At 37.8% G+C, this 27,623-nt stretch overlaps 4 protein-coding genes and 1 pseudogene across 4 annotated transcripts in view; 4 read left to right on the forward strand and 1 right to left on the reverse strand.

Annotated features, from left to right (window-relative positions):
- Nucleotides 1-10,801, forward strand: part of LOC149045075 (uncharacterized) — a 61,035-nt gene extending 50,234 nt beyond the window's left edge. The window contains exon 2 of the mRNA XM_089208317.1: nucleotides 10,664-10,801. The gene's annotated coding sequence lies outside the window, so the exon portion shown is untranslated. The remainder of the gene's footprint in view (nucleotides 1-10,663) is intronic.
- LOC149045082 (uncharacterized) lies at nucleotides 8,498-10,435 on the reverse strand. The gene has a single exon (XM_089205842.1). The coding sequence runs from the start codon at nucleotides 10,433-10,435 to the stop codon at nucleotides 9,362-9,364; it is 1,074 nt and encodes a 357-aa protein (XP_089061968.1). The 3' UTR covers nucleotides 8,498-9,361.
- LOC149045083 (uncharacterized) lies at nucleotides 10,670-14,161 on the forward strand. The gene is made up of 5 exons (XM_089208324.1): nucleotides 10,670-10,801; nucleotides 11,484-12,200; nucleotides 12,656-12,723; nucleotides 13,064-13,262; nucleotides 13,552-14,161. Exons 2-5 carry the CDS (start codon nucleotides 11,501-11,503, stop codon nucleotides 13,668-13,670), a joined length of 1,086 nt encoding a protein of 361 aa, XP_089064450.1. The 5' UTR covers nucleotides 10,670-10,801; nucleotides 11,484-11,500; the 3' UTR covers nucleotides 13,671-14,161.
- A 1,838-nt stretch (nucleotides 14,162-15,999) lies between these two features.
- Nucleotides 16,000-17,059, forward strand: LOC113685077 (uncharacterized; annotated as a pseudogene).
- A 4,940-nt stretch (nucleotides 17,060-21,999) lies between these two features.
- On the forward strand, nucleotides 22,000-23,280 carry LOC149045084 (uncharacterized). Its single transcript, XM_089205843.1, has one exon. It carries the CDS (start codon nucleotides 22,000-22,002, stop codon nucleotides 23,278-23,280), a length of 1,281 nt encoding a protein of 426 aa, XP_089061969.1.
- The last annotated feature ends 4,343 nt before the right edge of the window (nucleotides 23,281-27,623 follow it).

The raw sequence follows: 27,623 nt of genomic DNA on the forward strand, positions 1-27,623 counted from the left end.
CATGTTTCAAGCTTGTCCGTAATTTTATTAAGTTTTTTCGCTGTTAGCTTTGTTCTCTGTCAACTTATACTCTCTCAAGCTCTCGAAGAATGCTCAAGTGCATTACGGGGATAAATTTTTTAAGTATTTCCTATTGTTAAGTACTAGAACTCCCTCCCTGACCACTTTAGAAAGACTGTAGATCATAGTGAATTTAAGCGCAAACTGTTAGTGCACGGTTTCTGTTAATATTACATTAATATTACATTATATTAGTATATTAATGATTATTATATTATTATATTATGATTTTTTTTCTCTTTTTAGCCTTGTTCTTGCTGTAGCTTTTAAAATTAGTAATTAGGATCAGAGATACTAGCTTGTAAGCTACATTGAAATCCGAGGATAAATAAAGCTTATGTGTGTATGTATGTGTCCAAGAACAAACTTACCTAAATTGTCACAACCAACCCACAGCGATGAGGAAACCAGAGAGAGAGATCAAATGATGAAATTCAAGAGCAAACAGTATGCAGATGCTGCAAGAAATGCTAGGATGAGTGAGGTGAAACAAGGTGACCTTGTACTCATGAAACAGGATAAGAACAAACTGTCCACCACATTTGAACCTCAGCTGTAAAAAGTGAAAGAGAAGAAAGGAAATCAGGTTGTTGTGTTTGATAGCAACAATCCCACGAGGGTTTTGCACTGAAACACAACTGAAGTCAAGCAGTACCACCCTACTGATGATCAGCTCAGTGATACGAAGGCTAATCAGGAGAAAAACACCACTCCCGCTTCAGTTAAGATGGACACAGAAGTCGAATCAGGAAGTACTGATTTCCAGAAAGATTCACCAAGGCGTTATCTGCAGAGGATTCGCAAACCACTGGACAGATTGAACTTATAGAGACATTGAACACTTCAAGAACTATTCACATGGACATAATGTTTGCTTATTTTGTACCAAGGACTCTATGAACGATTTTCTTTGTGACCGTTTATAGTTTTACTCTTTGTTTATATTTCTAGGGAAGAAAGGGATGTAATGACGTAATCATTTTTATACATCACGTGACCTTCTAGGAGCACATGCTTTTGAAGTACCATGTGCTCGACACAGTTCTTCTGATTAAATTCGATTCAAAGATGTTACACTTGGTGTATTGTTAAAAGTATTTATGCATGGTTTTTTCAGTTCCACATTATTCTCAAACTTTAGAGACTGAAAGCAATTTGCAAGTTTCCACAGAGCTATATTGACCATTATTTCAATATGTTCACTTTAAAAGATGAAATAACTTACACTTGACATTGTTGACTATTTAATATTTGTTTCCCTTATAATAATTCATTGTTGTCGCATCCAATAAGATTCTGGGTACTGTCTTTAACTCCATAATAATATTCCTTTCATTGTTGTATAACAAATTAATATTAGAACCAGGCTTTTTGGGTGATTATTACTGAGCTTCCTGCATTTATTGTCATCATGATGTAACATCCATGAAGTGTGACAAATTTAAAATCATATTTTGTTAGTTTTTATATAGGGCTTAGAAAACAGCCGTGAGAGAAAAAAATTCCTTTAAACTTCATGGACGTTATGTAACGTCCATGTCAATAGTTCTGACAGTTACCACTTTTTATGAAAATGTAATTTGAAAATACTTTGGTTTTTACTGAAGAACTTTGGTCAAACTAAAACTTTAATGTTACATATTGTCTTCATTAAACTCAGTTGTTTGAATTATGGTTAAAAGATTATTGCATTCACTATACTGGAAAATGAATCTTTTGAGAGTTGCTTACTTTGGGCCCCCCTCAGTACCAAACAGTGGATCTGCATTTAGTCCCGATGATTTTTTAAACTTCAGTCCTTATGCATTCTAGTTATACCCTTAAATTCTTAGAGTAGTAGACCAAAAATGGTCTTTTTCCTGTTCTCATGTGGAATGATCCATTTATCAGTACTTATTAGAAATATTGGCTTATCATTGCTGGAAATTTTCCATGCTTCCTTCTTAACTCTTTGTGATCTCTTAAGTGGATATCTTTTTCCACTTTTAGATAAATAGATAGATAGATAGATAGTTTATTATCAAATAAAATACATTGAATTGCGTGCTTTTCACAATCATTGATTATATAAGACTATATAAGACTACCTATTACAAAAATGCTAAGACCTAAATAAAATTACTAATATAACTAATATAGCTAATATACAACAGTGGAAAAGCTAAAAATCTAGGTTAGCACACACACATAGCCGGGATAAATGAAAATTTGAAACAGTCAGTGCGAAAGCATGGCATGTTAAAAACGCGCCGGTGTCTAGCATTGTAAGCTGAAAAAAGCCTATTTGGCAGCAAATTATATAATTTGTGAGATGGATTTTGTAACAATATTGCGTGACACTGTCACGACCTCGTGGTCCGCTGACGACATCTGTTTTCTTATATTAAATATATCTTGTTGGTCCGACATCTTGGTTTTGTATGTGTTCTCCTCTACATAGCCCGTTCTGGCTTGTTACAGATTTGAGACAGACAAAAACAGATCTGTACATAATTTCATGCGTCTGTCTGTCGTCTGTTTTTAAAAAATATTCAAAATGAAATGACATAAAAGCATAGAATATTAATTCAATGCTTTAACTCAATAGCTGTATTGATTGATATATACTAATTAATACATGTACAATAAGTAAGTTGATTAATAAATAATTGATGAATAATTACCAGGTGATTATTAACGAATAACTCAATAATAATTTACCAATTTAATTACTTTATTTGGATAGTTTGATGCCATACAAAATTGATCTTAATGCTCTCTTTACTAACATGTTAGTAAATAAATTGAAAAATATTACATAAACAGAAATTAATAATTTGATTAATAAAAACTGATAGATAACTTATAAGTTTTAATCAATTGATCTCATTATTTTAAAATATAACAGATCGATAATTTAACATGAATTTAATGATTTGAACGACAAAAGTCTTAATCAGATTAGCTTGTACTGTGTTCATTACCCACTTTTTATAAATGTTTCGTAACTACACTGCATAATTGTATGTTTCAGATCGAATTTTTTCTTCAAATTGACTTGTTGTTGATTATACAATTCGTGGTTTCCCGGTATTCCATACTGTGTAAGTTGTCCGACAGTCCGGCATTCATACATTCTTCAGGGGATCCATAAAAGTTAGGAATAGGATGCTATATATAGCAGTTGTAATTGGATTGAGGGGTGCCCCACCCCTTGAAAAAAATTGTCAAGCTCCCCTAATACCAAAAGAGCAAAAATATATATGAACAGAAAAAAATATTATCTTAAATCAAGTGGTAAAAAGCCCACCCTCTTCTCCCCTGTGCTTTGGTCAAAACCACCAGCCTCCCACCTGCTTAGGTGAATAATTTGCCCTTTGCTGAAGTATTTAAAAGGAAAATGTCCTTGTCTTCAAACATAGCACACAGATGGGGCAACAATATTAGCTATTGGAGAGCCATAGTACAGCAACTCTCTTAACAGGGCTGCTATCTGGTAACATATATGGAGTTAAATCCTTTCATTTGTGTCAGCAGGCAAACATGATGGACCAGCAGAAGCTGCTACACAGCTTTGTGTACAGCTGTCAAGGTTACAAGGCCTTTTACATTTCATTTGTGGCAGTCCATACCTACCAAGCCATGAACTCATTAAGATCAGCTTTTGCAATTCTACACTTCCTGACCCTGCTATCATCAACTCCATACATAGGGTTCCCTTGATCAGCACCATAAATGTTTTCCACTGCAGAATAATTACAGTTGTGAACATCAAGAATTCAATTAATATACAGTTGGCATGGTAAGGGGCCACCTGGCGTCCTTGTATTGTGATTATTCCACTGGGCAACAAGCATTTTATTGTCACCTAGAAGTAAACCTTCAGATGCCATGTAAAGAAAAAGTTTCAAAGCTTCTTAACAGAACACGATACACATCACGCCAGTCTCTCAATTCTCTGATTATGTGCAGATAATCCAGTGAGCATCCTCCCATTTTCATAATTATAAGCCCTTGTATCTCATTAAGTGAACATTTTCAACTCAATGTGTTACCGTGACGTCATAATCTTTATTGAACGTTTTACAGTATATGAGATGTGATTTGTAAACAATTATTTGAGTTAGTGAACGCACATGTTTGGATATCCTCTCAAGAACTAGAGCCACAAATGTTGGTACGTATATTCATCTTGTATTGTTTCGCTTCTCAATACCCTGTTATGTTCTAAGTACACCGAATCAGTTAGTGTTTTGTGATCTATTTTCAGTTGACCTCTTGCTTTACATCAACATAAGCAAATAAAGTGAATGAGTGCAATGAGTCCTTATTATGATATTCGTTACTTTGGTGCAAATAAGAAGTAGCAGTAATCATTAACTTTGGTCTCAAGATCATGTTGGGTGATTATTGGAAATTGCCTGCTATATCAATATGGGGGACTATTCCAGTAGCAACATTTGCAATTTACCAACAGTCAAGCAACATGATTGCACCAGACATGAACATTATAACATGCTTCACAGGTGAAGAATATGTTGGTGAGTTTAAATCAAGGAAATCTTGTTAAATTTTGAGTGGCAGTCTCCTTCACCCTTGTTGATCTTAAGTTTCTTATTCAGCAGAGTTTTAGCTTAACACTGTAGCTGCTAAAACCTATGCTTGCAAAGGTAAACAAAACTTATGAATAGTATCACTGCTATAATGCCCTTGTCATAGTGCTACTGATTGGAAAGATCCCCAAGATGAAATTTCTATTGTCTTGTACCTCTAACTGTAGGATCTCAGGAGGTTTAGAAAATACTAAAGGCTACAGGTACAGCTTGCATATCTAGTCAACTTTGCTCAATTGTTACTACAGTTCATTTGACAATTTACTTTTTCTGCACTTCAAATTACTCTCACACTCCTTTGAATCACTTTTTTCAAGAATACATATACATATGTTATTTGCTGGTTGTGAGGTCCATATGGTGAAAAACTGTGACCAAGGTCTTGAAAAGGCTGCCCGAGACCGTAGGCCAAGGGCAGCATTTTCAAGGCTGAGGTCACAGTTTTTCACCATACGGACTGACCCTTAGCAGGTAAAAAACATATATTTTTTTAAACTTATTGAAATACATTCTGAAAGAACCTGAATGATTTAGGGCTATAAATTCAGCAAGATCTTCCATAAACTGAACAATTTTTGAGCGAGTAAATGGTAGTTAAAGCAGAGGTGATACAAATTAAAGAGAGATGCTTCATTGAAACATTTTCACTGGCTTAATGATAAAGGTGATTTAAAAGGCTTCCAAACAAAGTTTGAAACATTATTTTTACAAGTATCTGTCACAATCTGACACCTGTCAATTAGGGAGCGTGTAAGAAAAAAAAGCGCAAGAAGATATGAAAAACAACGGAACTAGTTTGGCAAGGTCTGTCATGACAATGTTTTCTTAAAAAACAGTCAGTGATCTGATGGAAAGTATTATTCACTCTCATTGACAATTCAATCAAATACAAAGATTTATCTCTCTTCAATAAGTAAATGGCTAGGAAAGTAATTGTGAATAAATTCAAATTTTTTATTTTGAAGTTGTGAGAGTTTGCTTGTTTGTTTGCTGCAACGGTATGTGTAAATCTAATCTTTCCTACACACAAACTAAACTCAAATGGCACATTCCATCAAGACACAAGGGGATTTAATACAGCCTTTTCTCAATAAATTCCTTCAGTTTCTGTTGCCCAGTTTATGGTCCAAATGTCCAAATTGAACGGACTTGGAAAGACTCACCAAGAGCATATATTTATTGTCAAACTGAAATTAAAACTTCGCTCACTCTTTCACTACGAACAAATTGTTTGAGAAAATTCAGATATTAAATGAATGAAAGTTCCATTGTTCACTTTACCTGTGACCAAATACCTCACGTTTTAACTTTCTAAGTACTTTTTGTGAATGATTAAAATCAATTGCAGACGGTTTTTTAGGCCACTTGTCAATCAACGTAATGACAATATTGCTTGTACAAATTCATTCTGAAACCAATATTTTTTTGTCAACCAAAGTGATTTGAGAGAGAGAAAAGAGAGGATTCATAAGTCGGCTTGAGGTAGTGACCAATGTGTTTTCTTAAAAATACTGCCCGGCCAGCAAAACGAGGTATATTTATGAAAAATGGCAACCAAAGTTGAGATGTACTCGGTGACTCACAAAAGCATTACCGTGGCCCGTGGGCAGAGATAGGAAAATACTGACTGGGTAAAGAACCAATCAGATTGCAGGATTCATTACTGTGCCCTCTAAAAAAACAAATTTATTTATCTTTATTTGGTCCTGTACCTATAGCTGGTAGGATCTGAAGGGGCTTTTAAAATACTACCAACTAGAGGCTCAGCTTTCATACTTGGTCGACTTTGGCCAATTTTTATTAGGGTTTGTTCCACATTTTACTTTTCTGCACTACAAGTTGTAGTTTTACACTCCTTGGAATCACTTTTTACGAGAGTACATTAATATTTATTTTTTTCTCTTGGTCTTGTACCTCTAGCCAGTAGGATCTTAAGAGGCTTAGAAAATACAGCCAGCTAGAGGTACAGCTTGCGTATTTAAGCTATTTTGCCCAATTTTTCTTACAGTTTGCTTTGAATTTTTCTTTTTGGCATTCCATTTAGTCTTACACTATATTAGAATCACTTTTTTCATTAATATCCTCTTGTTTCTTGGTTGTGTCCCTCTGGCACATTGGATCTTGAGTGGCCTAGAAAATACCACAGGCTAGGGGTACTTTGTCTATTTAGGGTGAATTTAACTCATTTCATTTACCTCTTGATTCATGGAAAACCTTTCTAAATACCATGTTAGTCTTACACTGTCGTGGAGTCACTCCATAGGCATATTTGAATGTCTGCAGTCTTGTTCATCTGGCTGGTAGGATCTTGGACTACACAGAAAACACTACCAGCCAGAGGGGCAGCTTACGTATGTAAAGTAGGCCTGAAATCATTAACATTGTCATGTTTTAAATTAATTTCAAGTTAATAAATTTTAAGCTAACCTGATTTGTATCTTTTTCATTTGTGGATTAATTTCAATACAAGTATAACCAGTTTGAGATTAATTTGACTAGAAATTCATTTTAGACCTGAACATGTCAACCAGATTTACTGCAGTTTGTCATGTAATACTCTGCCTAAGTATTAGTGGAATTTCTTAGAAAGGAACAGTCTCCATTTTCATCATGTTTGTGTTTGATTAGAAGTATTGTTGACAAGGCCAACCATTATCTGAAATACTAAAATCAATTCATCCTTAGGTAGTCATAAGATGACATGATTGTAATTCACCAAATTGACATTTTAGCTTTGTGTTTTCATGTATTACTGTATGAGAACTTTAGGGCAAGTTATTCTTGAAAAGACAGAGTAATCATTTACTATATATATATATATATATAGCATAATGCATGCTCACTACTTTTTCTAGTTTGAGCACTCTAGCGTGGCTTAGATGATACCACATGTGTGAGATCACCCTTACCAAAAAAGATAGCCTTGAAGTATACTTTAAGTATACTACAAGTATACTGCGTCAATAGTGGTTATACTGCAATCATACTTCAATAATACTTCAATAGTACTGCACTTACTTAAGTACATCTGCAGTACCATTTTTGAAGTACACTATAAGTATACTGCTCAAGTGAAAATCGTTTTCTTTTTGCTGATGTAGGGTACAAGTATACTTTAAGTATGCTGCTCGAGTGAAAATCATTTTCTTTGTTGATGTAGGGTACAAGTACACTTTAAGTATACTGCTCAAGTGAAAATCATTTTCTTTGTTGTTGATGTGGGGTACAAGTATACTTTAAATGTTTGACACAAATGTAAATCAAGTTCAGGTCTGATTAGGTGGGAAATAACTCTACTGAAAAGGTACTGATGCTTTAGTTGATAAAGATCATAATTACTTTAATGTCTCACACAAATGAGAGTAGTAGGAAATAACTATACTAAAAAGGTACTAATTGGGCTTCAGTCGATAAGATCATATACATTTACACAATCAGATTGGCTGGTTTACAGGTATACTGTATTAAAAACCAGAAAAAGCCTGCACAGCAAAGTTATCTTCTCAGAAGAATTATATTACACTGTATATTAGCTTTCAACTTTGAGAATACCATCCACACACACAGGTCTGCACGGCTCATTAACATACATATTCTTTGAAGTCATTGTAACTGCAAAGCTTGACACTAACAGAAGCCAACAAGCCACAGACTAGTAAAAATTCAGTTTTGGCTGGTGGTTTTTGTAATGTCGTAAGTCAATCATGTTGGATCACGTGACTAGAGAGAGAGAGTTGGATTATTATTTAAAAAAGAAGAGCAAGGTTTTTACTACAAGCAGGGCGTTGTGGTTCATTTTACTTTAGCTCTATTCGAGACTGATACTCTCGATATCACAGTTTTCAATTATTTCCCACTAGACACTGGCTAGTAAACAAACTAAATTTGACCAAACTAGTTTCTGTCTTTCTTCAAAGAAGACAAGCACAAACACTTTTCTCATAATGTCTTTGTGGATCTATCATGTCACTAGGCACGTGATGTTCAGCACCATTGCAAATTTACATCTGTATTAAAAAAAAAGTCTGTTTACTTTTCACTGTGTGGCCCCTCAACAGGTAACTGAACATGTTATTATGTTGAAAGAAACATTTGACAGACAAGACAGCGTTTTCTGAAAGCGCACATCAATTTTCTTGTGAAATATGTAGAACAAAACATGAACTTCCAAATAAAATCATGCACAAATTCGTGCACCACTGTAAAGGGATAACATTTCATTAACTGTGAAAACACATGTCATCGTACGCTTACTGACAAAGTTTACAACTACAGAAATAATTAGATAAGAAGGATTGATCTCCTTTGACATTTAAATCAGGCATTTATTGCCCTCAAATTTCACCAACAAAGGTTTCCAGGATTTGTTGTTTTGCTTTTGAAACATTTCTATGGTGCCTGCCTGTGAAGAAGTCTCAACAGTTTTTACAATGTCTCCAGGTCTCAATATTAATTTTTTCCACGAACATCTCAAAGAAAAACAGAGTCCTGAAAGTCTTTGTGGGAGAATTGCTAGATTTTTCTTTGTGATTTGTTAACCTAGAGATTTGATGTGAGGAAAACATGAGGCCCATTCAACAAAATTAGAACTGACACCATTCATTCATTTACTTAGCTAGTAAAAAAATTTTTGGCTAGTAAAGTCTAAGTTATCACTAACCACTAGGCTAGTAAGTTCAAAAGTTAGTGTCAAGCCCTGTAACTACTGCCTAGTCCTTTTCAAACCTAGTTGGAAGCTTACACACAAAACCAGCATTTGTAGAATCACTGATGTTGACAGAAACACACATTGAAATAATATCCATGACAGGAACTGCAACAAATGCTCCTTTTGCTTTCTTAACAGGAACAATGTGATTAACCATAGCATTTGTGAACTTATCCTTTGAAAGGCTAATTTTTGGGTTAGGCTTCAGCAGCTTCAAGATGGCAATATAATGAATTCTATCAGAATGTTCACAAAGCTGAAAACACTTTAAAAAGAACTGCAACTCTCCAAAATTTAAAGTACCATTCTTGGTAAATTGAACTGTATAGCTATTTCTCTTTGTAGTTGCATGATACTGACTACACTGAAACATTGTTCCATGTTTCCAGAGCCGCTTGAATTTATGTGAAGTTAAAATTTCCCCAAGTAGATCTTTCACAACTACGCTGGTTTGTGGATCTAACTCAAGCCTTTGAAGGCTACCTATCGCATACACCTTCTCTGCAATTTCATCTCCACAAACGGGCAGTGGACGGCCTTCCACAAGATGTTTGTAGAAGTTCTTTGCTGCTGATCCAGCAGGAAGCAGAGGGGTTAGCTCGGGTATCTTCTGATGAATGCAAACTGCATGGGTAATTTGAATGTCAACATTCTGTGTACCATGAAACAGTTTTGTCAAATCCCCATTATAGCCCTCAAACCAGAAGCATGATGTGCCCCATAGTGGACCAAGATGTCTCACACAATCTGGGAGATGAAGCAGCATGTGCACATTGTATGTCTCATACCTTCTACCATACAGGGCCTCCATCCTTGTGCAGAAGTGTAACAGCATTGATGAGCTACTCTCTACATCATTTGGTGAAATGGAATCTTGTAGGAGTAAATAGATTGCATCTACCAGAAGCACGAGGTGCTGAAAATAAACATCCTCTAGAAGTCCCCAGAGACAGGGAAGGGCATAGTACAAAAGAAAAGAACGCAGTTCTGATGCTTTAAATGAAAATGAAATATATTTAGCTTTCTTGTGGTTGATTTGCAATTTGAAATGTCTATTCATAACTTTCGCGCTCATTTTCGAATTCAGGCCACGTGTGCACACCGCGGGTGATTTAAATAGAGAGACCCCAGTAAACAGTAACTCTCTATTTGTTTGTACATGACTTCATGTCAAAATTAGGGCATTATATCTTTACAATTTAGGAGCACATATTTGAAATAATACTTTCAGTTCCTACTATTTAACTCTCCTTTTAATATGTAAAACTTCCTTTTAATTTATGTTTCTTTCCTGCTCGTACAGTGTACTACTTGGTTCAGTTTGTAGATGACGGTATTTTGGACATCAAAACTGACGACGACTTTAGAACAAGGGAAGATGGCCTTAAAGAGGCACAGTATGGGGATACCTTTTACTTGTGCACAATAATTTTTGAAAGTGGTGAGTCTAAGCACTTTTTTTTGTTTTGATCATCTTGTGATAGGAAATTAAAGTTGTTCGATTTTGCTTTTCTATGCAAATCTGACAGAATTAGCTCTGAAATGTTACGAAATGGCTCGGTTTTTCATCATGGAAGCATGACATTGATGAAAATGGTGCCACCTACTTTAAATACAATCCATTTTCTTAAAATCTTTTTGAAAAAGTCATGATTAAGGTCAGGGCTCGACCCTAACTTTTCAACTTACTAGCCAAGTGGTTTAAGTGTCAACTTAGATGTTACAACAATTTCAGTTTGCTTACTAGCTAGACTGGCTGGTGGAGATTGAAAACCATGTGTGTTTCTACCATTGTGTGGCTAGTGTCGAGCCCTGGAGGTAATTAAGGATAGAAATGGATATTGTAATCCCAAATCAATGGAAAAGGCATGGTGACAAACTACTGGTACATGGTGCGCCTCTTGCAAGTTGTATATTTTGTTGATAGGATTTAATAAAATAATTTAATTTGATAAAAATAATTTAAAACAAGCTTCAAATAGATGAAAGAGGAGGCAACAAAATCACGAACAGATGCAGAATCTTTTGTTGCAAACTTGTGCTGTGATTGGTTGCTGCAACTGAAGTTTATTTTTACTGTTAATGGATATCTTTTTGATAGCTGGAGATGTTTTAACTTGCAGATGATAAAGAGGAAGTGATGAAAAGAAAAGTTGCCATGCAGAAATTGAAAAACCCCAAACAAACAGAACAAAGTAAAATGAAAAAGATAGGAAAGAAAACAAAGGAAAACAGAAAAAATGTCAGTGAAGAGAAGGAGGGTGAAGAATCCACACAAAAAGAAATGGTGGATAGGGAAGAAATTGCAAGAAAGAAAGCAGAACGACAGAAGAAACGAGTAGAACAACAAAAGGCTAAGGAAAACAAGGAAAGGGAAAAGGCTGTAAAAGAAAAGGAAAGAGCTGCTTTGATGGAAAGGGATAACCGCATACTTGCAGAGATGAACTCTTTAGCAAGAAATCTGGATGTCGAAAGCAAGCAGCCATTTACCAATTTATCTGATGAAGAGGAGTATGATGTTGACAGGGCTGAACCCATGGATGATGATGAATATTTTGGTGGAAGAGATATTATATCTGAATGTTCATCTTACTTTCATCACCCCCTCTCTCTTCCTCCCCCTTCTAACTCTGCCAAACCAGCTTCACAAACCCCAAGAGCAACAGTTGGTGGAAAAAGACCCAGGGATTTCTCCCAGAGTCAACCACAACTTCCTCCAAGACCAACTGTGGGTGGAAAAAAGCCAAGGTCCACATTCCACCACAGCTGCCAAAAATGTGAGGAGTATAAGGAAATCATAGCTGCAGAAAATCAAGAAATTGCTAAACTCAAGGCTCAAGGTAATTATATCTCACTTTTTACATGACTAGCACTCATATATTTAATGATAGGATAGAGAATGCAGGGCATTTTCCTGTCTGCTTTTCCTTTTGCTTCTCATTGGATTGACTAATTGTGAGGGGAAAGACGGATACCAGTTGATCATAGTCTATCTTGTATAATTTTACAATAACTCTGAAAGTAGGGAATAAACCATTTTAAATCACTTTAACAAGGCTGCAACTCTTGCAAATTGTATTTTAATGATGTATCTTATTGTGTTTCAAATAGTGATGCTTGTATTAAGATATGAATAATATTTTGAAGGGAAGATTATTCTTCCACATTTACATACTTATGAATTAAAATACTGGTGACAGTCAAGCAGATTGACCCACTGATTGATTGCTATATTTAATCTTCCCATGTTAGCCAGTTAATTAAAGCTATGATGTAATCCATTTATCTGTTGTAGTGAATGGTTGTTATGAAGAGCTCCCCAGACCTGGGAAAGTCCCTGAGATTGTGGCAGCACGCTTCAAGGTACATGCTTTAAGGCTTAATACCTGGCAATTAGACTGTAAAGCTTAAGTTATCAAACTTATATATTTTTTATAATTTGAGCTTAAGAGGCATATCTGACCATCAAATGCAATGTAGACTGAGTTTGTTTAGAGTTTTAAATAATTTCTTACATGGCTATTGTAGGAGGGACTACTTGAAAACTTCTGTGCAGGGAATCAGTTGAAAGTGCTTTCACTACCTTAGTGGTCATGCACTTTCAAAATTCAAATGTTCACCATAGCCTTCCTTCAATTTAACATTAAAAACATGACATGATTGTAATGAAAACCTTATGGTTAAATTTGTGTGTCCTTTTTAGATGGTTGAGTTGTCAAAAGGTAGAGGTGTCTACTTATACGAGGATCACATAAACACAGCCAAGAGTAAAAACAGCCCAAGTTCAGCAGCATGTTTCCTGCTCAGCTGCTTTTATAAAAATTCTGAGCTAGTGGGAAAGAATCTGACCGGAGCAAATGCCAGAGAGGGCTTAAATGCTGACATTGTTTCCTCAATTTTGGGTAAGTACATTGCATTTGGTGTTTTTGTCATTTTATTACTATTGGGAATCTGTACACTTATACATGTTGATCAACATGACTTTCTCAAGGATCAGCCTTGTAAAAAAACTTTGGGACCATCCATATAAAAAAAAGTGAGGAAAACAACTCCAAGCAAGTATTCAGAAGTTCCTTTGATCTAAGTGATCTCAGATTATTGATTGTGGTATGAGTCTTTCCAAAGTAACACAACCTTGTTGTCATGCATAAGTCTAGAAAGTTAAGCTCCTGTGTTTCTTTTTCTTTGCAGATTTTGTGGTAAAGCAAGGGGGGAAGGCCTCTACAATCAAGCAAGCCCTGAGAAATAAAATTAGTTCTCTAACCACAAGGGCAAGTGGTTGGCAACCTGCCAGGAAAGTAAACAATTGAATCGATTGAATTAAGATTAATTAAAATGATATGATTGGATACTCAGTAGATAGACTATTTTCTATTATGATTTGCACAAAGCTTGCTTGCTTCTCTAATTATTAAATAACAAAGTCAATTTTTTGATTATTACATTTTACAACAACCATTTTTTTTATTGGCTTTAATCCCAACTAGAGACATTGTAAGTGACATTGCTGATTTTCATGAAATTTGTGTCTGTTTTACATGATTGAATGATGAAGTCCATTTTATAGATATTCTTTGTTTTAAAACAATGAATAGTTTTTGTTAAGTATCCCAACATTGTGAGAGTCAGTTCTAATTTGCATGGAACTTATTGTTAAAATTTATGAAATAATCCAATGATGGATTTCATTGTAAAATATATATTTTTGCATCAAAAGACAATTTAGAAGCAGTCTTTTATTGTACAAATTTTAGGTTATTTGTCATGGTCAGTTATACCAAATAAATTAAAGACATGAATTTCATACTTTTGCTTGAATAGTTATCTGACTTGGCCAAGTATATAATACAGCTGGATACATGCTGTATGAACTAGTGGTTGCATGCCTGTTCGTGCATATTAATTTACCTGGCTGCAGGTATGTATGCCATTCATTTATAATATCTTGAATACACTCTAAGTATACTTAAAGTATACTTTAAGTATACTGTACTTGTCAGTTTGCCACTAGTGGTTTTACTCATGAAGTATACTTGAAGTGCACTGCAAAATTTTCAGTACCTTTCAAGTATACTTTAAGTATACTTTTGGGTGTTCCAATTTCAGGTGGGAACAAGTATACTACAAGTATACTTTAGTAGCTCTGTAAACTATTCTTCAAGTCTACTGAAAGTATACTTTGTGTAACTTATTTGCAGTACACTTTGATTACAGAAATAGTATACTAAAAGTGTACTTAATTTTGGTAAGGGCACTTGGGGTGGCTATATGGCCTTACCCCCATCCTAGCATCAGCACTGCACTGATGAGGCCCAGAAGGCCGAAACAGTACTGTCTGCAGTTAATTATATATATATATATATAGACAGAATTTATACAATTAACTAAATGAGATTAACCTGTGGCTGTGTTATTTATTGTATTTTGAAATAAAAATTGCTATGAAAACTAACCAGAGACCCTTTGCTTATTGCCAAATAATGCTTGCTTTAATTTCAGCTGATTCCCCATAAAGAGTCATTTGATGCACACAGTTTAGGTGCTGTGCTATTAAATAAGCAGTGGTAGGTACATGACCAAGGTACAAAAAGATATTCCTGAAAAAAAAGATGCTTCCAATGTAGTATCAGACTGAAATGGAATGCCAAAAGTAAAATTCAAAGCAGACTGTAAAAACAATTGGCAAAGTCAATTAAATATGCAAGCTGTACTTCAAGTAATTTGTGAAACTCCTAAGATCCTACTAGCTAGAGGTTATAGATTAAATAAGATTCCAAGGAGTGTAAGACTAATTTGGAGAGCAGAAAAGTAAAAAGAGCAAACTGCAGTAAAAATTGGGCATAGTTGACTAAACATGCAAGCTTTACCTCTAGCTGCTAGTTGTTTCTTAGCCTCCTGAGATCCTACTAGCTAAAGTACAAGGCCAAATAACAGAAAAAAATTCAAATGTATTCTTACCCAAAAAATAATTCCACAGAGTGTAAGGCTACAACTTGGAGTGTAGCAAAGTAAAATTGGAGCAAACCATAATAAGAATCTGGCAAAGTCCACTAAGTATGCAAGCTGTACCTCTAGCCGGTGGTGTTTTCTCGGCCTCCTAAGATACTACCAGCTAGAGGTACAAGACCAAATAAAAATATATAAAATCATACTCATTGTGAAAAAAAGTGATTCAAAGGGATTTAAGACTTATTTTGAGTGTAGAAAAGTAAAATTTGAAACAAACCTTCTTAAAAATCAGGCAAAGGCAACTAAATGTGCCTCTACCCACTTGTATTTTCTAAGCTACCAGCTAGATGTACAAGACCAAATAGAAAAATAAATGTAAATGAACTCATGTAAAAAGTGATTCCAAAGAGTGTGAGACTACAACTTGGAATACAGAAAAGTAAAATGCGGACAAACCATTGTAAAATTGGGCAAAGTCTACTAAGTATGCAAGCTGTACCTCTAGCTGGTTGTATTTTATGAGCCCCCCTAAGATCCTACCAGCTAGAGGTTCAAGACCAAATAAAGATAAATAAATGTATATGTATCCATGAAAGTGCAAGCAAGCCCTCATTACAAGCCCTTCGATACAAGCATTGCTTCATTAATGGATTTCTTTTGTTCCTCAACAAACTGAAAATCGTCAACTCTATGGCTTTTAAATTACCCTTTCTGAAAGGGAAGTATAATTCAGACAGATCTCTGGATTGTCATGGTTTACCATCAATCGCATGGGAGCAGTTGCAAGGCAAGGAAGAGGCTATCAGTCGAGGATCCTGTGGTTTGGTTTATGTGGCAAGAAACAATTCTGAGGTGATAATCAAGAAGCTATTAGGTATGGATGAGAAGGAAAGCATCTTTTTCTCAAAGAAGCAAAATTCTCTATGGGAATAAAGGTGAACATATTGTGAAGTTCAAAGTTGTGTGCATGGAACCCTGTGCAATGATGCTTGCATATTTGTTTTACTTCACTCCCTTCAGCAGTTCAGAAATTGTTAGCAGTCTGGACCAACTTTCATGACATATTCACAATAATGAGGCAATCGACCAATCTCAACTTCAAGAAAAGATCTCCATTGAAACATCAGCAGAGCTTGCATATTTGCATGATCTTGGGATCATCCACTGTGATATAAAGCCTAACAATATACTGTTTCCAACCAGCATTACTACTCCTTAAAAAGACAGCCATGAAATTGAGCAGGCTTTTCAAACTAGGCCAATAAGTTGCAAGTGTCCTTATTTAGGAGAAGGCCAGTCTGTGATTAATCAAACAAACAATGTGTCACATGGTTACAAACAACCCTTGTCTGTGGAATGCCTGCTTATTGTGTACCAGAAATCTTCTGCCAGAACAGATCAGCTCTGTCTTTACTATACCTAAAGTCTGTGGATGTCTGGGCCCTTAGGACGGTATTTTTGTCATTATCAGTCTGGACTTCAAGTACTTTTATCAGATAGAGTTGAAGAAGGTTCAAACTGGAAGTTGTCTTTCTTTTCTAAAAATGAGAAGCCGGCTCACTCGGATCACTATTGCATGCAACATGCAGTAAATTGCCTCTGACTTCACAGATTATCCTATCATTGTACGCGTTTCCATCCTAAAGACACCAAATGCAAAATACATAGTAGATGCCCTGGGAATGAAGACCTGTCAAACAGCAGAAACCTCCCACTCACAGTCAACCCAGGAACCTGCATTTACAACTAGCTCATACTCTCCTGGTGATGAGACCAATGGCTGTGCATTTCTGTCCATGGTCTAATGATGTATCAGAGGCTTGTGGACTTTTGCAGGAATGTAAAGTGATAAAAGAGGAGTATGAATTCAGGGAGGAAAAAAGTAGTTTTGTACCAACTTGCAGTAAAAAGAGGGATTATTCTTGCCTTCTATTCCTGCAGGGGGTACATCTTTACAATAGGATGGGAATTTGAATACCTATTAATTATGGAGACGCATGCCATATTCCAGGAGCTCAGTGGTAAAGGTAATGGTTTGGTGAAAATTTTTCTTCAAGATGACAGGCAGTTAGGTGCTGAAGATCTGTGTGTGTGTGTGTGGGTATGGAAATGACTCAGTCAGAATGTGGTTAAGAGCTTTGCTCAGCAGTCTGTTGCTAAGATGATGAAGTGCAAGTAATAGCACTAATTTTATCAGATATCATGGTAAGGTGTCCAAACAGGTAATTAAGAACCACCTCTGGTTGTCTCTTCTATTCTAATATTGTGTGCAGTCTCCTTCATGATCATAGGTTGGCACATGTACTGTCTACAAAGCTCGCCTAACTTTAGAGTGGGGTAGGTGGAAATATTCGAGTTTACTAGGTTGAGTCACTTGTACAATGAACAAAGAACAAACTTTCTCTAAAACACGCTGGGAAATGCACACTGGTGGCCCTCAATCAAGTGGTCAAAACGGAATCTGCAGATAGCTTTATATTCTCCCTTTAATCATTTCATACCTTCCACTAACAACCCTGTTAAAACATGAACATCAATATTGCTTCTGTCAACTAATGCTTATTGATGATGAACCAGTGCATCATCACCCAAAATTGTCCTGTATTTGCAACGCCCATGGCAAAAAGTATTATCTGTTGGTGGAAGTAACGGTTGCTGACAAGGAGGTGAATGATGACATTCATCTTCCCCATTTACAAAACGAACTCGGTTTTTGAACAGTCTGCACAATCGTGGCTACAGGGCCATAATTACGGTATTTTCTAGAATAAGTGCTCACCCCCAGTGGAATGAGTGCAGGTTAATAATCTCCTCTTAAGCACCCCCTTAATTGAGTTCTCTCCTTCTAAGAGCCCCTTCTCTTAGCAAAAAACTTACATGAGCGCCCCAGGTGCTTATTCAAGGAAATATAGTACTTTGCAAGCCTACTAAGCTTAGTTTGGTTTATAATGGTAAAAAAATAACTGTATTACAAAAACCTCACTGTTTGTGTTTTTATGTAAGCAGTTGCAGCAAAAGTTTCCTTTTAAGTTGTTCGTTGTTAATGCCATGAGATGAAACCTGTGTGAACATGATTCATAGACAGGTCCTGTTAATGTTAGTTATTGCTGAAATTATTTCCAGTTATTTGCAAGTGACATCATTCCCACTTTTAAACTAAACAACCATGTAGCATATTTTGTATAACATTCACACATCAATATTACCATAATTTTCGGCCGTTTACCAGTGGGTAATCTGTTGATTTTGCATGAAATGCACACCACTGTGGGTAATAGGGAGGTGCGGGTTATGTGACAATTTTAAAATCTACTGGTAGATGAATTGAAAAAGATTCTCACCTACTTGCATCTTCACATCTCAAATGAGTGCCTCAAAGCGGCACAGAAACATGATGCTGACTCCAGTCTATTTCATGCATAATTAGTTGCGTGACGAAATTGTTTTTGGCACGCGTGAAAATAAGATTGTGATGGTGACAAAAATAATCCAAAGATATCTGGCGCATCAGTAACAAATTTACATTTAACACTAGCTTGAGTTGAAGAGAATTTTCCCGTTTTAAGGGACTTGTTAGGCCCAATAGAACTGGAGATATCAATTTTTTTTCAGAAATCGCTGACTACTTTATAATTCAAGTTTTAACACTCACCCAGCTTTCTTTCAACAAATCAACATGGTACTGAACAATCCCTTGCACAAAATGTGGCCACAAATTCGCATTCTGTCAAGTATGAAACGTTGAGATTTGGGCATGGGCTGCTACTGTTTTTACTGTTTAATTTTATCATTAAAGTACATGCTATTATTGACAAAGAAATGTACAAGAGTCTGAATTTCTTTGACCTTTAAACTCGACAATGAAGGTTTCAAGTTTTCGAAAATTAGATCAGACAACTTTAAAAATACTGAAATGTATCACCTTAATGTCACGTTTTCGCCACCAAAAAGTTGAATAACATAGCAGGCGGGTTATCCACCAGTGCAGGTAATCAGCCGTGCGGGTAAAATGCCAGAAATTACAGTAAGGTTAGATGGTGAAACCAATGTTAAGATGATTGATATTGAAAGGTCCTGTCAATATTAGATGATGGTATTCCTTGTTGATTTAAGCTCGTTATCTTTTCACCGATAACAAGTTTTAGTTAAGATTGCATTAACAAGAAGTCAATGATTGTGATTGCATCACTGCATGTGGACAAAGTCAAAACCTGAGATGCCTGACGTCAATTTTTCTCTAAAAAGAGCGATTGATAAATTAGTTAATGGATGATTAAGTAAGAATTCAAACCAAACCACTTTGACAGCATGAACCATTCCCTGCTATTAAAGAAGCTTTATGCCGTGGGTATTGTAGATCAAGAACACATGTGGTTTACTGACTATCTGAAAGGTAGAACTCAAGTTGTTGGGTTCCAGGGAGCTTTCTCAGATGCTGAATCTGTTTTGTGTTGGTGTGCCCTAAGGATCGATCTACGGACCTCTGTTATTTGTACATCTTGTGAACAATCTACCCACTGTTGCCCGCAAGTGTAGTACACTGATGTATGCTAATGACACTGTTATTCTATTCTGGAAAGGTTGCTGCTACAATCGAGAAAAGTCTCAATGAAGATCTTGATCTAATTGGATCTGTGATAACACCCTATTTTTAAACACAGTTACGACTGGAGCTATATTGTCTGGAACTCATGCTAGGCTTTTTGATCCAAATTTCCATATAGTGTTTAAGGACTGACCTATGAAGTGTGTTTATGAATTCAAGTATTTAGGAATTGTATTTGATGAACATCTTTCTTGGAATTTTCATGTTAAATATATTTTTTCCCAAGTTGGTAAACAACTGGGAATGTTAGGATGCATTAGGGGGAATCTTACATCCAACTGTGCTAATTTCATTTACACAGCTTATATTTGTCTTGTTATGGATTATTGAGACACCATGTCGAACTGCTCCTTAGCTGCAACAGTTTGTCACTGAGGAGGCTTTAAAGACATGCCACTAAAATTGTTTAAAAAATGAGCAGCAGTGTCAGAACTTTGGGTTATCTTAAGTGGTCATCTCTGGTAAATAGACAAGAGGGCCATGTTAATGACCTCGCCAAAAGATGCATTAAAGGACCTTGTCCACAATTGTTTAAAAACTATTTTATTTTTAACAGTTTTCTCCACAATTGAATTACGAGGCAAATGAACATGTGACACTTGCCAAGAGTTAGAACTAACTTAGCTAAAACTCTTTTTCGTATAATGGTTCTGTAGTTTTTAATAAGCTAAATTTTTAATGTTTTAAGATTTTATTCATTTTTACTGTAACTGTATATAGCCCATAGTTCGTTACGCAACTTACATTTCAAAGTGTCACCACAGATCGCACTTCGAAGCTTACCAGCCGCATATGGAACACAAATTGTAAGTATAATATTTTTCCCGTCGCTTCAACCGAAATCGACATGTGTAATAACCTTCTTTGTCATATTAATTTAATTTTTCAGTTGACTATACTACTACAAGTGCAAATAAATTCCATGTACGGTCATGTACGCAAAAATCAGGTAGTGGTGAAATCTTCAACATAAAGTAGCCCTTCAATCACAGGAGCGAATCAGCCTGTCCTTTTCTTAGTTTTCTCCATGGTTGTCTGAATTCACAAAGGCATAATGATTTGGAATGTACACTCAACTTAAGGTGAAAATCATACAACGCCTCAATTGATTTATTGAGTATTGATTGTTAGGCAATGAACGAGAAACAAACTTAACATTCACAGCATGATATTACACATTATGAGCAAAAACAATATTTTTTGGCATTGACTTAAAATACGTGAGAGTTATTCTCAAAAGGGGAGATTAGGGTGGGTACACTTGATTTCTATTTGGCTCCCTTGATCTTTTGGCCTGTTTACAATTCCGTCTGTTAGACTTTGGGGTAATCTTCTGCTGTTAAGTCTTTTAGGAGCTGCTGTTAGCAAATTACTGGAAAATATGGGGTCAAATCCAAGGGAAATTGGGTTTTGTTCAAGTAAGCAGGGTTTTCGAATTTACTGGGTTTGAGTTAGTGGGGTTCTAATGACAGGATCTATTCTCAGCATGCAAAGGATGGTGGTGTTTTGAACACCTGGTCAAGAATATATTCTTCAAATTCTTCTTAAAGGCTACCTTCTGTAACTTTCTTTCATCTTGTCATGCCATGAGAAATTCCGAAGAGCCCTACAAACTTTTCTTCATCTAGTGTTACTCAAGGCCTAAAATGTAACGATGTTAATTTATGCATGTTAAGTTAATTTATACAGTTTAGTTTACATCTGGGATCCGGCATGTTTTGCGCGCTCTTCGCTTGTTGATGTACACTCGGCTTACAAGATTAAAACGTGTTTGAGTGCTCTGGTGTTCCGTCATCCGTCTTAGCGAATACGTTACATGGTGTCAGAAGTGAAAACTAGTTTCTGCAATTGGTGCTGTTGAGGGATTATCGCTCAGCGAACCGGAAAGTGTTCTGGAGAGAGATTTGTTCGCACGCACGTGGTCGACCAACTCTGATCTGCGAACTGATACTGCCGTGTTTGGCGCTCGCCATTCATAACCTTCTTCACAACGAATAGCAGAAGACAACGGTGACTGGAATCGTTTTGTGTTTTCGAAAGAAAATCTCTGCTGAAGGAATCTAGCTAACTTCAAATTACTCAGTATGCCACCGAAACCTGAAGATAGCAGCTCGTCTGTGCAAGTACAAGAAGCCGTCGCACAACCAAATCTGGTACAAATCCCGATAAACATCCCATTGCCCTCAAAGTTAGAGCTCACAGGAAACTTGGCGACGAACTGGAAGAAATTCCACCGTGATTGGAACAACTACGAAATAGCTGCACGTCTAAAAGACCCTGAACACCCTGCTGTAAATAAATCGCTGAGAACTGCCACACTGCTAACCGATATTGGCTCAGATGCTCTAGATGTGTACGAAGGCTTAGAATTCGAGACTGAAGACGATAAGAAGGACATTGATATTGTTCTCCAAAAGCTACAGCGTTATTGTATCGGAGAGACAAACGAAATCTACGAGAGATACCAATTTAACAAGAGAGACCAAGAACCAAACGAGTCTCTGGATGCTTACGTCACGGCCTTGCGCACCTTGGCAAAGACGTGTAACTTCGGAGTGTTAGAGAACAGTCTAATTAGAGACAGGATTGTCATCGGAGTAAGAGACAATCAAGCTCGCAAGAAGCTCCTACAAGTCTCCAAACTCACATTGAAGGAATGCATTGATATCTGTAGATCCTATGAGACCTCAAGCCAACAACTGAAAGAAATTAATCACGAGGAAGTCAGCGCCATTAGTCAGTCTCATGAAAAGAAACCTAGAGAAATTTGCTGCAAGTTCTGCGCCAAAACGCATGTCTGGAACAAGCTTAAATGTCCTGCATGGGGGAAGACTTGCTCTAATTGTGGCATTCCAAACCACTTTGCGGTGGCCTGCAAAAACAAACCGCCTCCACCCAGTTCGGCCAAATCCTCTAAACCTCCCACACCGAGACACGTCCGCAAGCCAGTACATGCAGTGGAGGATTCTGACTTTGACGAATATGTCGCCTGTGTTGATGTCAAGGAGCACGTCTGTGCAGTGGAAAATCCTGATCGTAAAGGCAAACTGCTTGCGGTAATGCTATTAAATGGTCATAGAGTCCCATTCCAACTGGACACTGGTGCAACGGTGAACATCTTACCTGAAGAGTCTTTCAAAGAAGTATATGGTGAAGGCAGCCTATCCCTGCTGGACAATGCGGACGTAACTCTTGTTATGTACAACAAAACTGAGGAGAGGCTGATTGGCAAGAAACGTGTCCAAGTTGTGAATCCCAGAAATGGAAGAAAATACATTGTGGAATTTGTAGCTGTAAAAGGAAAAGGCAATCCTCTGCTTGGCTTACGAGCCAGTGAGCAAATGCAACTCATCTCTGTGGTCTGACAAAACATCATGTCTATTCAGTCTGAAGAGCCTTCGCAGAGCAAAACACCACTTACAGCAGAATCTATCCTCAAAGAACAAACTGATGTACTCAGGGGAGAAGGAAAGTTAGAAGGTGATCTCCACCTTGAAATTGACCCGAACGTACCGCCAGTTCAACTACCAACAAGAAAGGTGCCAATCGCCATTAAAGAAAAGCTAAAAGAGGAACTGGATCGTTTGGAAGGCCTTAACATCATCACACCAGTAAATGTTCCAACCTCCTGGATATCAGCAACTGTAGTCACTTTGAAGAAAAGTGGCAATGTCCGACTGTGTGTGGACCCCAAACCACTTAACCAAGCCCTTAAACGCAATCACTACCCGCTGCCGACAATCAAAGATGTCCTTCCTGAGCTCTCAAATGCGAGGTGCTTTACTGTGTTAGATGCCAAAAATGGGTTCTGGCACGTGTCCTTGGACGAGGAGAGCAGTTATGCAACCACATTTGGTACTCCATGGGGAAGATACAGATGGCTCCGAATGCCATTCGGCATCTCACCAGCCCCTGAAGAATTCCAGCGAAGACTGGATCAGGCATTAGCAGGACTGAACGGATGGAAAGCGATCGCTGATGACATCCTCGTATTTGGATGCGGAGCTGATGATGATGAAGCGGTAAGAGACCATGATGAAAAACTCATTGCTCTTCTCCAACACTGCTGAGATAAAGGCGTAAAGCTGAACAGGGAAAAGCTGCAGCTAAGGCTCAAGGAAGTCGCGTACATGGGCCATGTGCTCTCCGCTGACGGGCTACAACCTGACCCTGAGAAAGTCAAGGCAATCAGAGAGATGCCAACACCAACTGACAAACAGAGCATCCAACGCCTCTTAGGGATGACTAACTACCTGCAGAAGTTTGCCCCGAGACTTTCAGAGATCATGACTCCCCTACGTGAGCTCACTAAGAATGACAACGAGTTCCTTTGGGATGACCAAGTTCATGGTGCAGCCCTGGAAGAGACAAAGAGGATCCTTTCTACAACTCCAGTCCTAAAATACTGCGACCCAGGTGCCACGCCCACACTACAGTGCGATGCCTCTATGCATGGCCTGGGAGCATGTCTAATGCAAGATGGACATCCAGTCGCATATGCATCCAGGTCCCTGACCCCCACAGAGGTCCAGTATGCACAAATCGAAAAGGAGCTATTGGCCATAGTATTCGCAATGGAGAAGTTTGAAACCTACCTGTATGGTAGGAAAGTGCTGGTTGAATCTGACCGGAAGCCTTTGGAAGCGATCTTCAAGAAAAGCCTCCTAAGTGCACCAAAAAGGCTACAACGCATGCTTCTTAGACTCCAACGCTACGAGTTTGAAGTTTCTTACAAAAGGGGACCCTCCCTGCTTATGGCTGATCCCCTGAGTCGTGCGCATCTGTCGCTTAAAGAAGCCCCTGAGGACCAGGAAGATGTCATGACAGTCTCAGAAACAAGGTCGCCAACAGAGATAGAAGCAGAGCAAGTAAACATGCTACAGTATCTTCCAGTGAAAGATGAAACCCTCTGTCAAATCGAAAACCTTACTCAAGAAGATGCTATTCTGAAGACCCTTGCTGGCGTCATTAAACAAAGCTGGCCAGAAAGTAAGCTCCGTCTCCCAACGGAAGTTCAAGAGTACTTTCCTTTCAAAGAAGAGCTCACACTTCAAAACGGAGTTATTTTCAAGGGAGACCGTGTTGTCATACCATTCCAAATGAGAGCTGAGCTCAAAAGGAAGCTACACTCCAGTCATCTGGGAGTACAGGCATGCCAGAGACGAGCAAGGGAAGCTTTCTACTGGCCTGGCATGTACAAGGAGATTGAAGAATATGTCTCCCAGCGTGCAGTCTGCAATACATACCACCAAGGGCAGCAGAGGGAGCCCATGATCTCACACCCAGTACCATCAAGACCGTGGCAAGTCCTTGCTGTTGACCTCTTTGAGCACCGAGGCCAGGACTACCTTGTCACTACTGACTATTACTCAAATTTCTTTGAGGTCGACAAGCTTGTCACTAAGACATCAAAAGAAGTAATTGAAAAGCTCAAGCCTCATATGGCCAGACATGGAATTCCGCACGAGATAGTAAGCGATAATGGCCCCCAGTTCAGCTCGCAGGAGTTTAAGAAGTTCAAAGACTTATGTGAGTTTGATCATGTTACAAGCTCTCCCACTTACCCGCAGTCAAATGGCAAAGCGGAAAATGCGGTAAAGACTGCGCAGCGAATCATGCTTAAGGCCTTAGAGGCTGGCAGTGACCCTTACTTGGGATTCCTTGACTTCCGCAACACCCCCACTGAAGGACTAGGAACATCTCCAGCGCAGTGTCTCTTTGGCCGCTGTACCAAAACACTCCTGCCTACCGCTGGCAGACTCCTGACACAACCTGAATTTGGCACCACTTCCCAGCTTCTTCATGCTCAGAAGAACAAACAAGCCTTCTATTACAACAATGGCACTAAAGAACTCCGGCCACTTGAACCAGGGAGCACCGTTCGTATCCATCCACCCAAGTATAGGCATCAATGGACACAAGCAATGGTTGACAAACATGTTGGTGTACGTTCCTACCAAGTAATTACTGACGACAGAAGGGTGTATCGCCGGAACCGCCGACACCTGCATCTCACAGCTGAAGTTCCAGAACAATCACTTCCTGACATTGAGGTATCTAGCTCTGATACTGGTCCCCTGCCCCTGACCAGCGTTGAACAGGTACCACCAGTAGCTGAATCAATGCCCCAAGAGGTGGCCAAGCCACAAGCAGCACCAGGCCCTCCACCTGATGACATACCAAGTCCTGAAAGATGCAGCTCCTGGGGAAGAGTCCTACGAAGACCAGCATACCTCAGTGACTATGCATGCTGACACTCTTTCTATGTCGTTTATGTTCTTTGAACAATCATTATAGGAAACAATTCACGTTTTTCTTTCTCTACTCTTTCGTTTTTCGAATAACGAAGGGAGATGTAACGATGTTAATTTATGCATGTTAAGTTAATTTATACAGTTTCGTTTACATCCGGGATCCGGCATGTTTTGCGCGCTCTTCGCTTGTTGATGTACACTCGGCTTACAAGATTAAAACGTTGTGTTTGAGTGCTCTGGTGTTCCGTCATCCGTCTTAGCAAATATGTTACATAAAACTTATCCATGGACAAAAAAGGCTCATATTAAAGGGGTCATAACAAGGGCCTGCCCACATGCCAATCTAAGTTTGAAGCTGGGGCTGAATGTAGTTATATTTTTGAGAAGCCTGAAAATGTTCCTGTGATGTTCTCACATTTACAAGCATGGTATATTATTATTTCATTAAATCAATGCAGACATGATCAAGAAACACATCAAAGTTACAATTGTTTGTTGTAATGTAGTATGTCAAGTTGGTTTTCACATGCTGTGCAACTTTTTATGCTGCAACTAAAACTCTTAGCAAATTTATCATAACAAAATGTAATTAAATAGGTCTGCAAAACAAAAATGCAACCAACTTTCATGCATAATGGTTCATTTTTATTCATACCTCTCAGTAAAAGAAAAAGACAATTTTGGTTACATGCATTATTGTCATGGGGATGAATGTGCAAAGCACTTGAGTGTCTTCATACAAGCAGTTCACACAGCAGGCCATCTGTTCTGCGTTTTAGCATTTGAGGTCATTTTCCACCATTGCATGTGTTAGGATTTGGGTTCATTATCTGCCATCACATGTTTCCGGATTTGGGGTCATTTTCCACCATTCCACAGTTCCAGCTTTTAGGGTTGCCCACTGGAATAGCCTGCCATATTGCAATAGCTGACAATTTCCAATAGTCACCTGACTCGGAAACTTGTTACTAGTGCTCCTCAAGTGTACCTCTAGCCAGTAGGATTTAGGCACAACCCTGTGGGAGAATGGAATTTTTATCTTGGAAGTCCAGTTCTAACCACTTTTGTCTACCTTTTTAGTTATTGCTTCCAGTTGACTTCTGAGGATCCTCAAATTCAGTCCAGCTGAAGAACAACTTATATCTCTCTTATAGATGGACAGCAAAAATTTTTTTAGATCACTTTCAGAAGAAAGACCTCGGATGACAACAATGGACAGCAAACATTTTTTTTAAGGATCACTTTACTGAAGGAGCTTAGACACAAGGCTAATTTGGTAACCAACTCCTCTAATGACATATTAACAATTCTTCACTCATCTCCCCCAACTGGTTGAAGTGCAATTGGAGGGGGACAAGCAAGGAAAAAACAAATGGGAAGTTATCTATTGACTTTTCTATTTTGCAATTTCATGGCAAATAATATTACCTTATCTCCTTGCACTCCACTCCGTT

Source organism: Pocillopora damicornis, chromosome 5 (assembly GCF_964200805.1).
Source record: "Pocillopora damicornis chromosome 5, jaPocDami1.2, whole genome shotgun sequence".
NCBI lineage: Eukaryota > Metazoa > Cnidaria > Anthozoa > Scleractinia > Pocilloporidae > Pocillopora > Pocillopora damicornis.